The 13,075-nt window shown below is 35.5% G+C and overlaps 1 protein-coding gene across 1 annotated transcript in view; it reads left to right on the forward strand.

Moving 5' to 3' along the window:
• SEMA3E (semaphorin 3E) overlaps nucleotides 1–13,075 on the forward strand; it is a 247,167-nt gene that overhangs the window by 147,959 nt on the left and 86,133 nt on the right. Inside the window, exons 3-4 of the mRNA XM_032402271.1 lie at nucleotides 9,717–9,776; nucleotides 12,138–12,257. Of these exons, the coding sequence (XP_032258162.1) occupies nucleotides 9,717–9,776; nucleotides 12,138–12,257 (180 nt within the window). The remainder of the gene's footprint in view (nucleotides 1–9,716; nucleotides 9,777–12,137; nucleotides 12,258–13,075) is intronic.

Here is a 13,075-nt window from a genome sequence, read left to right on the forward strand (position 1 = left end):
TAAATCCTTCTATTCACTGTGAAAATTTCAATTTTGTAATTCCATTTGTTTCATCTTATGTTTTTATTTTATTTTATGAGAAACCCACACCTGCCACAAGAGGGTAGCTTCTACAAATTGGTGTCTTCAAGATCTCTAAAATCCACAGATAATGTGAGACTTCTTAGATTAAACTCTGATTTCACCTGGAACTTTCTGAGAAATAAAATTTGTTTTTCCTTTTTATCTTTCTCTAAAGCCTTTGGTGTGTAAAAAAAAAAAAAAGTTTGGACTAAGTTGGAGGAAGACATTATTTGATTGAAAAAATTAAAACATTTTGCAGTTTTCTGATCATAATATGACAAGATCAAGACATTAGTATGAATAGAAAATGTGGAAAGGGAAGGACAAAGCATCCTGGCAGACACTTTTCACTTGAATTCCTGTAGATGCAGCCTGGATCTGTATCGCACTTTTAAAAAGCATTTGTTTGTGATAAAATCCCATAGTCTCTAAATTGGGATAGGGCTCTAACCATGGAAATTCAGGGCTCTTCATGTTTAAATTGGCTTTTGTTTTTCATCTGTTAAAACATTCCTCATTAAATTTTCTTTTATTTACTACTTAATTTTAAAATCACAGTTTTGTGGGGCTCAGTCATTAAGCATCTGCCTTAGGCTCAGGTCATGATCCCAGGGTCCTGGGATCGAGCCCCACATCGGGCTCACTGCTCAGCGGGAAGCCTGCTTCTCCCTCTCTCACTCCCCCTGCTTGTGTTCCCTCTCTCGCTGTCTCTGTCAAATAAATAAATAAAATCTTAAAAAATAATAAAAAATAAAATTACAGTTTTGTATTGAGGAAGCACTTCCAATCTAGATAATTTGAAAAGGAATGTATATGTTTCTCCTCACACCTTCCACCCCAATTCGTTATACCTCTTGTAAAGTCAAGATGTAGCCAGAAGAGATAATGACAGTTTATTATGTTATTATTAAATTTTCAGGTTAGCAGCTTTACACTCAGCAGAATTAAATTTTATTTTTATGTGATGCAGAGTTTTTTAAACTTTAATTACTGGTATAATTTAATTGGACTTAAGTCTAAGAGGATTTAAATAGATACATGGAAAATTAATGAGGTAAGTTTTTTTGAGTTCATAGAAATTCATAGAATTCATAGAATTCATAGAAAACTCTGAATAGAGGCGCCTGGGTGGCTCAGTCGTTAAGCGTCTGCCTTCGGCTCAGGTCATGATCCCAGGGTCCTGGGATCGAGCCCCACATCGGCTCCCTGCTCGGCGGGAAGCCTGCTTCTCCTTCTCCCACTCCCCCTACTTGTGTTCCCTCTCTCACTGTGTCTCTCTCTGTCAAATAAATAAAATCCTAAAAAAAAAAAAAAAAAAAAGAAAAAGAAAACTCTGAGTATGTTAGGTATATCAAAAATATGCTCAGGAAAGGGGAAAAAAAGAAATAGCTACAAAACATGCTGGTATTTTTTTTTTCTTTTTTAAATTTTATTTTATTATGTTATGTTAATCACCATACATTACATTATTAGTTTTTGATGTAGTGTTCCATGATTCATTGTTTGCATATAACACCCAGTGCTCCATGCAGTATGTGCCCTCTTTATTACCGATCACCAGGCTAACCCATCCCCCCACCCCCTCCCCTCTAGAACCCTCAGTTTGTTTCTCAGAGTCCATAGTCTCTCATGGTTCGTCTCCCCCTCCGATTTCCCCCCCTTCATTCTTCCCTTCCTGCTATCTTCTTCTTCTTTTTTTTTTTTTTTTTTAACAAATAATGTATTATTTGTTTCAGAGGTACAGGTCTGTGATTCAACAGTCTTACACAATTCACAGCGCTCACCATAGCACATACCCTCCCCAATGTCTATCACCCAGCCACCCCATCCCTCCCACCCCCCTACCACTCCAGCAACCCTCAGTTTGTTTCCTGAGATTAAGAATTCCTCATATCAGTGAGATCATATGATACATGTCTTTCTCTGATTGACTTATTTTGCTCAGCGTAATACCCTCCAGTTCCATCCACGTCATTGCAAATGGCAAGATTTCATTCCTTTTGATGGCATGCTGTTATTTTCTTAGCATTGAAAAGCCAACACAGTATTTACACAATTATTTAGTAATTCAGTCTTTTAAAACAGGATTAAAAAAACTTTTCATGTGACTTTAAAACATTTTAATAATGTATATCCTTTCAAAATGATGAGTAATGATAATATTCATTAGTAAACTAAAACTAGTAATAATCAAAAATAAAAATCCCTCTTGATATTACAAAAGGTAAATTTCTTCATATAGCATCTAAGAATTATTGAAAACATTTTGTACTATTTTTTATATTCCATGAGAAAAATTTATTTCCTTATTTGCATTTATCACATTTATTTAAATTTACCACTAAGGAAGTGGTAGATATGGTATATGTGTTTGTGTTTCTTTATTGGTTGAAAGTGTGCCCTTATTTTTTCTGATTAATGTTTTATTTCTAGAATGAGGTTCAGCTGACCACAGTTAATTTTTTTTGAAAATAAAATAGCCAACATATTAATTTTACTTTTTACTTCATTTTAACTGTCTTAATTCATAAATAGTACAATGTTTCTTAAAAAGTAGCAGAATGTAATAACAAAGAACCCAGAATAACACAGAATACATAGCCAGACTGCATGGACTCCCATGCCTGGTCTGCCACTTAGGAGATGAGTGATCTTGGGCAACTTACTCCACATCCCTGTTCCTCAGTTGTCTTGTCTGTGAGAGAGAGGTGACCATAGTACTTACCTCACAGCTTTTCTGAGAGGTTTCATTGAGTTATTAAATGCCTAGAATGGTCTCTAGAACGTACTAAGTGCCATCTACATACTTCCTACCATGATTACTGTCTAAACTAGACATGGAATCAGCACACAGTTGTAACGTACTGCCATATCTAAGTAAGATGAAAGAGTCCTGTGTATTTTTAGGGCTATTGAACTACATTTTAGAAACATACATGGAGATATGAAGAATGAAGAAATGAACAAAACAGCCTGTACCCTAAAATATCTGTAATATAATGGAGAAGATACATGCATACATGTTTGCCATATACAGTGCAATTAAAATAAAACTGATAAATGTCTACAATGCTAAGAAAGAATCTGAAAGCTGGTAGGTGGGGGTTCCTGGAGGAGATATAATTTGAATTGGACTTTTAATGATACTTGAAATTTCAATTTGTACAGATTGGTGATGGGAACAGAATGAGTAGAGGAAAGAACAGAAATTTTAGAGCAGTTTAAAATAATGACTAATATCTGAAGTAGACAGGTAGAGTGGGGGGGATGTGAGTGGTGCGAACAGGGTACAGAGTGAGAGTTAAGGATGAATATGCGGTTGGGACCAGATCATGGAGAATATTGACTGCCGTGCTGTTGAAACTTAATCGAGGCAATGCATGGGCTGGTGGGAGATTCTGAATGTGTGCATACTGTAACTAGAATTGTAGTTAGCATGATTACTTTAGCAGTAGTATGTTGGATAAATGGAAGGAAGAGCAAAATGGAGCCATGAAGCCAGTAAGTAGTAGGTGGAATTGAAAACCAGGTCTTTCTGTCTGAGAATCCTATGCTCTTGCCCTGTGTCACCGCACTCAGAAGCAGATGACTGCTTTGGTGTGGACTTCATGTCTCCCAGCCGGTCTTCACTCTACCATTAGCCCTGCCTTTTGTTAGGTGGTGTTTCTTTCCCCTTGGTTCTTATTCCCTTAGCATGACCGCGTTTTATTTAGTAATGGTGAAGAACTAGTGGAATAGTTAGTTGTTGATGATAGGAATGGAGAAAACTACTGACTAGTATAAGAAGGAGCTGTTCCCCACTTGTTTGCTTATGGCAAAGATTGAGAGCCCCACTGACTCCAGTATTCAACCATGGTAAGAGATTGGCTTGGCTGTGGCCAGTCTTTATAGTGCCTTGCCACCTGTGCTTATGTGAGGGTTATTGGCATTTCCCGAAAAACAAGGCAAAAATTTTCCCTGGGAGATAGATAGCAATACTAGTTTGAAGTATAAAATATTCTTCTCTCTTTTTCCATTTCCCAAAGAAATCAAAAGTAGGTATATTTATTTAAGTCCCATATTTTACGGGACTTCATAGACTATCCCATATTAGTAATAAACTTTGAATTTACCAGTCATCCATAGTTTTTCTCTAAGTTTCTAAATCAGGCTTTTTTCCTAAAATTACTCTCTCCATTATTATTTTAGGCTAACATTACACTAGTTAATTTGGATATCTGTACATACAGCTCTTTCAGACATTTCTGTGTTGAAAGTATTTATATTTTTCCCATTTATTCAACTTTATTGCATCAAAAGTAAAAGAAATTCTTGTATTTTAGAATTTAATCTTTTTACTGAGTAGAAAAAGGCATTAAAATATAATTTGCTTATAAATAGCAGATGGTATTTCACATTAATGTTAGCAGTTGAGTAAATTTCACGCATTAAAAAGGGCATGCATCAGGCCAATAATGTTCTTGTAGTAATAATATTGTCCTAGTTCAAATGCTTTAGCATATAAACATTTCAAATACAAATCTTGTTTATAGTTCAAAAGATTATAATTCTGGCATATAAACTACTTGAATAATGACAGTCATTATAATTAAGTATAAAAGCATAAACACGAAATGATTATATGTTAGGTTAAAGACTACCATTTATAAACCATTAGGACTCTACTAATGTGTTATACTCAAAATATATTTTCATGATATTTATAGGATAAATAGTTTATACACTAATGGACACTGGTACTGTACGTAGATGTAAAATGTAGAAAGTAAAACTAAAACATAAATAAACATTTTTATTAGAATAATAGAGTTAGAAAGAGAATATAGTAGTTGAAATTATAATAGTGTCTAAGGTAGTTAAATATATTCCATGAAGAGAGATATACTGGATTGATTATTTATTTATTTATTTATTTATTTATAAATGGAAATCTTTTTTTGGACAGTTAAATTATTTCTTTTTCCTGGATTTGTTTTCGCTTCCCTAAATCTCTCAGTGTTATAACATCTTGTAACAGTAAGTTGTTAAATCTTTTATCATAGCATAATTATGAGACTCACTGGGGAGTCCAGAAAAAATGGCTTTGTAATTTAATTTCTATTTTATTTTATTTTTCTCCTTTGAGATATGCAAGAATAGTAAATTGCCCGGAAATGTGCATTGGAACAATTAAATTGTATTATAGGAGTATTATGATGAAATGATGTGTATTTAACCTTTTGCTTTTTATACCTTTCTGGAACAGAAAATTTGGAAATAGCGTTACACCCTGTTGTTTACCTGCCTTTTAAAAATATTTTGTGCAGAACAAATAGCTTAATTTGATGGGTATTTGTTGATGCTAAACTCTGGAGCAGAACCAGAATACATCCTGACTTTCACAACAAATGAAGAGAATAATTTCCCTTGCTATCTTGGCAGGATAGTTGTACGTGATGGCTTTAAAATAACTCCATTTTCATGAGGTCTTGCTCTTTCATCTTTTTTCACATGAACGAACATTTGAATGCCATCCTGAGCCTGTTAAGTGTTGTTAAAAAACCAAATGAAAACAACAACAAAACTGAGTAAATCTATAATGACATGGTTCTTTGGAGAGCTGCTATGTATTAGACTTTAGAGTAGTAAGTGTTCATAATTTAATCTTCTGCATCTCTCCCATCCTTTCAAAGTGATCTTGTTGAGACCCTCTGTCTGTCTTCAGAAATCCCACCAGTCTTTCAAAGCCTAGATTTTTGTTAACATCCTACAGAATTTCTCCCTGATTAAACTGAATATTGTTACTTGTCTCGTTCCTTTGCAACTATTTACAGCAGTTTCACATCAGTGAAGCTTATCTCTCAAATTTTACCGTGGATGGACTTTACAAAGAATGTGATAAAGGTGTATTGATTGATACAAGTCAGTCAATAGACACTGAATAAGCAGTAACCACACTAAGGCGTTATGCCCCATTGGGATTGTGCATTAGTAGGGATACAGAAATAAGACATTGCCTTGCTCTCTCTAACTTACAGATTAATAGGAAAGCTAAAGTTAAGTACACAAATCATAATATAATCCTAAGTAGAGACAGTAAGAAGAACAATATAGAGGATCAAAGGAGGGGAAATATTTAAAAAGATACCAGGAAAGGTTTTGTTGTGAAACACTTCGTAAGATGTGCCTGAGAGAATGACTTTTTCTTTCCAAGAACAATTGATATTATTACTTTTGCTGCTAAAAACATTACAGATTCTGACAATCCTTAGAAAAGCCATTTATCGTATTCACTATCACAAAATATATTATCTTGTGTTGGTGTCAAAACTGTAAAGGGTCTAAGATTTTACCTCACTTGTAAGATAGCAAGTTAGCATGTCACCGTTTCCTAGATGCTGCCAGAAGACATGAGACTCATGGTTCAGAGACAAAGGACTCTACTAGCCACATCATAGCATATAGCGTGGCCGTCATGTTTCCAGCAATTGCTTTGCCCCCATAAGTCCCACAGGGGGTGGTACATAGCATCCCAGGTAGATGCTGCACACACACTGAGTGTGTGTTATGCCTGATGAACCTCAAGCTTAGCAAACAGGACAATTTTAGTAGGTATGTTAGCAAACTTTACAGCCTTTGTCTAGAGGGAAACATTCACTTTATTATCCTGGTCAGGAAACTAGTCTTTCATATTCCCTGGAGGGAAGTTCCATTTCTACTTTCAAGCCTGTTTGAAAAGATAATGGGGAACAGAATCTGTCAGAAGATGTGTAGAAATTCTGTAGAGAATTGCCCCCTGAACAATGTATTCAAATATTCCTAGAAATAATTGTTAATGAAGCCGTCAGGGGAATACAGGATATAGTATGTTGAGGTGGTTTTACTGGTCTGGATATTATTTCAATGTTGAGAAGCTGAACTTGGTATATTTTTCTAAAGAATTGGTTGAGTTTTACTTTGAAATTGTGAAAATACAGTTTAAGAAGAAGAGCCCTGTATCTCCTAAATTGTGTTAAGAATATAAAGCAAAATTCGAAATTACAAGTGAGATATTCTCTGATTTATCAGTGCTAATAACTTAATTCGTCATGAAAATCTTTCCAATGACAGATGATCCTAAAATAAATCTGTATTTATATTTACTTGTGTATATGTAATATATGCTATGTATATATACAGTCCATATACATGTCTATACATATGCACGTTCTAGCATATCCTTTTGAATAATTTTGCATCCACAGTAAAATCATAATTCCAAAAACAAATTGAATCTCAAGTGAAAATGAGTCTTAGAAATCATCTGAAAAAAAAATCTCACCCCATATGCAAAAATCTTTTCCAAAATAATGGATCAGTGAAGTTTATAAATTCTACAGCCTCACTTCTAGGATGCTTACCCTCTAATGGTATTAGTGACTCTGCTGAAGCTGATGCAGGGCTGCATCTGAACCTGACATTGATGTGATATGTGATACCACGTCATATATGTGATATGTGATATATGATGTCTTTCCTGACTCGCATATGATCCACTGCTGGATTCACTGCTGCCATCGTGAACATTGATTCTGGGATTTTATGTGTGTGCTTTTGCCTTTTTAGTTGGTTTTCTTACATTTTTCCTTACATTGTCTTTTTTCTGTGTTGCAACATAAATGAAAACACATGATTTTTTTTAAGTTTATGTACTGATGCTTGAACAACCTGATGTTGAATATTGTAAGTAAGAAAATTTTGGGGGCCCATTACACTAATAAGAACATCAAAGTAATATTATACCTGTAATTCAAACCATAGAGTGCTTACTCCTATGATAATACATGTACTTATGTAAAAATCATCATAATAAAATGCCTTTGACACCACTTTTATACATTCCCAATATTATTTATGTATCAGGGACTGGATTTGGCTACATAATGTGTGGGTTAGTGATAAGCCTCTTTCAGTTCTGGCATATAAATACCTAACATGTTATTTTATGGGGCACAGCTTTTAAAAAGAAAAGTTTAAATCGTGACCATATTTGGGATTCAAACATAAATATATCAGTTTTCAAAAACTAAAATGACTGCAGAGGTCAGTCAGGTAAAAGAAAAGTCTGAAGCAAATCAGAGAGTGCCTGGGCCATTTAGAGAAACCAGAAATCTTGATTTTTATGCAAAATTTCTCATTTGTAAGTGTTGGCCACTAATTTAAAAAAGAAAGAGCGTGCTCACTAAATAAAAAAAAAAAATACCTCCTTATCAGCAATATCTAATATTTAGTTTGATACCCAGAATGGTTTCTCAGGCTAGCAGAGCACAGAATGGGATGGTGGTGGTAGAAGGAGGGGAGAAGTCAGGGAGAGATAATAGGGGCCTTAAGGGGACAGACTGCCATGGATAGGAAAAGAGTCTGGCTGACTAACACAAGCCTGAACAATAATAGTCTAATGAGAGTAAACACTGACCCTGGGTAGTAGAAGGCTATACCTAAACCCTTCCCCTGGGGACTTTTGAGCATCCTGAGGAGGAAAAGTTTATTTGTAGAAATATTAATCTCTTGAGAGGCCCATCCTACTCCTTCACCAAAATGTTAGCTTGAGAACAGAAGGTGATTGCCTAAAAAGAAGAGAACCGAAGAAATATTGATGTAGCCTGGCTCAAAGTGTCATTGATCCATCAGATGTGGGGATAAACTATTAATATGGAGGCTTAAGGTCTTGGGGCAACTTACCACTAGCTATACTTGCTCAAATGGATCACATTCCTTGGTTCCCATCCATAGATGTACCACGTTTTGGGGCTGGACATAGAAATGTACATTTTTTTGTTGTTGTTTTTAAAAGGAGCTCCCTAGATAATAATATATCTTTGATAAAAGTTGTGGTAAGGGTTTAATTGAGTATTGAATCTGAGGTGCTTAGTACAAAAATTAGAAAGCTGATTAATTCAAGTATCAGTGAAGATACGGGGTATTGCTGGTGGAGTATGAATGGGTGGCCATTCTGGAGAGCACTCTGGCACTGTGTTAACAGATTCAATATATACTTCCCCTAAGACCCAGTAATTCTACTCCTGGGTTATATGTACACCAACCCCACTCCGCTGATTATGCATACCAGTAATGCTCTTCTACTGATCTTGGAGGGACACGTACAGAGATGGACCGTGTTTGATGTGGTGGAGATCTGGAGGCAGTCTGGGTGTCCCTCCAGCACATAGGAGTCACACATCCTTTAATCCCTCATTTAGCCAGCATAACTGAGCCCCACACACCAAACTCTGGGCTAAGTGGTAAAAATGCAAAGGGAACTCAGGGAGGTGCCTGACTTGGAGGGGAAGATGGTCAGGTTCAGGGGAAGGACTGGACGGCGGAGGTCATGGCAGGTTAAGCACAGAGCATGGCTGCTGGAAGCGTGGGTGACCTCTGAAGGGCTGAGTCTTGAGGGAGCATTCAGAAAGATTTTTTTTTTAAAAAAACTAAGTTTTCGCATGAAATAGAAGCTCAAATGTAAGTGTCTTCATTAGGCAGATAATGATACAAAGGAGATAAAGTTTTGATTTATCTTCTCAGGAAATGGAACAAAATGAAAACGTGTTGGGAACACAGCAAAAATGAAATGGTTTTTCAGTGTGGTTTAATTTTGTATTTGCATTTGCATAATAGTACATTATCTTTTATTTCAGATACACTGGCCTAGTACAGCACTAAAAATAGAAGAATGCATAATGAAGGGAAAAGATGCGGTAAGTATTACTCATTGTAAATTAAACACATCATCAATTCTATCCCTGGTCCGTCACAAGGGACTGACTCCCTAACCTCTTATTTGCTCCCAAAGGTGTATATGCAGTTCATTCAGGAAGAAAAAAATATATATACACATATCCAAACAGAAATAAACATTGTATAGAGATCATTATAAGTTGATTTCAATGTGAAGTTAGAGTAAAGGGAGCTGAGGTGCCTCTAGATCTTGGTTTTGGTTTTATTACATATTTATCAACTCAGATTTATGAATTTCTTCTAATGCTTATTTCCTACATATTTAAAAAAAAGTCAAGTAAATTTTTAATTCAAGGGAAAGCTAAGCGTATTCTTTGTGAGATTTCATTTTTCTTCGATTAGTAAAGTAGAACCAAATGAAGAAACAAAAGGAGAAAAAAACAAAAAGAAAGGAGAAGGCAAAGGCAGTAAGCATGCTATCCCACGATGTGTTTAGGGTCTTTCCTTCTGGAACAATCGATCTTTGGTCTCCGTAATTTCCCCGCGGTGCACGAGGTTGTGTAGGAGTGGCAGCTCTGACCCATTTCCGGGCCCACAAAAATATGCACGAAGGGACTTTCATGTGCTAGGAGTCGCTCTGATGACACAAGACACAGCTTTGGAGGAAGGCATGCACGTCTCCTTTTGAAAGTTAACTCATCCTTTTTTTTTTTTTTTTTCTTTTTTTAGTGAGAAAAAAAATACCATGTAAAAGACTAACACACGTTATACCAACTTCTGAGTCTCTGTAGCAACTGGGTCACAGCCAAGGAGTGAGTCTTGCTGCCTTAGTCCACAGCATGGTGCTGACTAATCAGACACACGCTTAGGCTGTGTCAACCTAAGCCCAGCAGACCCAAAATGTAGTCTAATCTGCTCATTCTAGGTGTGACAGGGTTTCATGAGATGAAAAGCAGGTGCTTATAGTGATAGGAGAATAGAATATTTTCCCCATGCCTGAATGATCAGATTTTTCCAGTGGTATGGGTCACCCTGAGAATAAATTCTATGTGAGTGGGAAATTGAAGAAAATATATCTACATGCTCTGGATAATCAGGTTAGTAGTACATTGCTCATTCTGAACAAGGGAATGCTATAATCTGAATCACTTCTGGTCAGATGGTTCTGGTGGCTTTTTCACCCAATACTGTTCTGTGAGAGATTTTAAAAGTCATAACCTGCCCTTATAAAACATTATATTTACTGTCTACTGCATGTATTGATTTCAGAGTAACACTTAGCATTAAAAGAGTTTAGTATTTTGTAATTTATTTTAAATGAAACAGCAATACCTAATTTACCAGGAAGGTGTTTGCTAGAATTAATTTAGACAAGTTGGTTTGAGCAGTTTTAAACATTTTTCATTTAGCATATTGATCATAAAACTCACCTAGTGATTTATATAGTAAGATTTGCTAAGCATATAATATGTATTTGGGACTGTGTTTAATTAACCAGGGAATACGAAGAAGTGTAAAATAAATATTCTGTCCTCAAAAAAGTTCTAGTTGAATCCCAATGTAGGCAGACTAGAGCTCCTCAGCCAAATGTGGCCTGCCATCTATTTTTGTAAATAAAGTTTTATTGGAAGCTAGCTGCACACATTCATTTTTGGATTGTCTATGACTGCTTTCATGCCGTATTCACAGAGGTAATTTGTTGAGACAGAGACCAGTTGGCCATTCGAACTAAATATATTACTCCCTGATCCTTCATAAGAAAAAATTTTGCTGATTCCTACACAGCAGTCTTATAGTAATAGGTGTAAAATGTTATTTCTCTTGGTTAGCTTTCTATGTATTTATTTGAAAATTCTCTATGAAAGTGCTTTGCGTGAATTTATGAATTTGAAGATAGGACTTATTTTTCCAAACATCAAAACTCTGTAATGCCTTTAAGTCTACATATGTTTCTTTAAGGGTAGCGAAGCCTTCTCTAATTATTGGTTTTCTGACTTTGTGTGATTCATTTGTTTATATGTACTTGAAAAAAAAAAATAACAGCATTGGGAATAACTTAATTACTTAGTGGAACATGCATATCACCATGCAAATCTTTGTTTGAATAAATTTCTGAACAGTACTTTTTTTTACTCCCCGGTTATGTGCTAGAATACCTGAAAAATGATACAATCCCATTATAAGTGTAATTCATGTGGTGAGGCTAAAATGTGCATCGGTCAACCAGTCTATTCTTCCACTGTTTCTTGCCTCCTCTAGCCAAGAGAGACTTGAACATGAGATTTGTGGGGTTAGGGAAAACAGAAATCAAAAAAAGGACTAAACTTTTTTTTTTTTTTTTTAACATTACCCAATTTCTTCTTTCTGTTTTTCTGCTTTAGAGTGAATGTGCAAATTATGTTCGGGTTTTGCATCACTATAATAGGACACACCTTCTGACCTGTGGTACTGGAGCTTTTGACCCACTTTGTGCCTTCATCAGGGTTGGATACCATTTGGAAGTAAGATAATTTCATTCATGTCAAGAAAAGTCATGCTTAAAAGAACATTTTTTTTTTTAAAGAAAGGTTGTGGCATTTTCTTTGGTGAAAAAGAAGAGCATTTGTGATATACTGATGAAGTTTTCCCAAGTCAGAGAAAAGATTTCTCCAGACCTTTAAAATCCTTGTCAGCTCTAAAACCTCTGAATCATTCACTTTATGTATTCATTCTCTGAACAGCTTCATTCACTTAATTGTGCACTTAAAAATAATTCTTCATATCAAACTGTGTTCTCTGTTGTGTTCTTACATAAATTTTATTAATGTAACCACCGAACTAGAATGTACATATAAATATATTTAGAAATAAATTTATATAAGCAATATTACTACATATAGTATTTTACAGAGGATATGCAAAGACTTACTGATTTCGTAACTACTCTTTTTTTAGACAGGTGAGGTGAGGGAGCTGGAGTTGGGGGATGGGGTGGATAAAACTGACTGAAGTTAAATATTAGTAGGTGAGAGCTGTATGTCCTAGACCCCACTACAAGGTGATCAGCATAAAGAAAACAGATCCCGAAGAGAAGAGAAGAGAGCAAATATCAACTGAATTCTGTCACACATAAAACATTGACTAAAATGCAGGCTTGAAGATCAATTAAAAAAATATTATCTGCTACCTTTTTTTTTTTAATGTCAGAAGGCAGAATCCTACAGGAAGATGGGATACAGATAAAACAGACATCTAGGGGTGCCTGGGTGGCTCAGTTGGTTAAGCATCTGCCTTCAGCTCAGGTCTTGATCTCAGGATCCTGGGATCCAGCCCCACATCA

This window comes from Phoca vitulina, unplaced genomic scaffold (assembly GCF_004348235.1).
Source record: "Phoca vitulina isolate PV1807 unplaced genomic scaffold, GSC_HSeal_1.0 scaffold4, whole genome shotgun sequence".
Classification (NCBI taxonomy): Eukaryota; Metazoa; Chordata; class Mammalia; order Carnivora; family Phocidae; genus Phoca; species Phoca vitulina.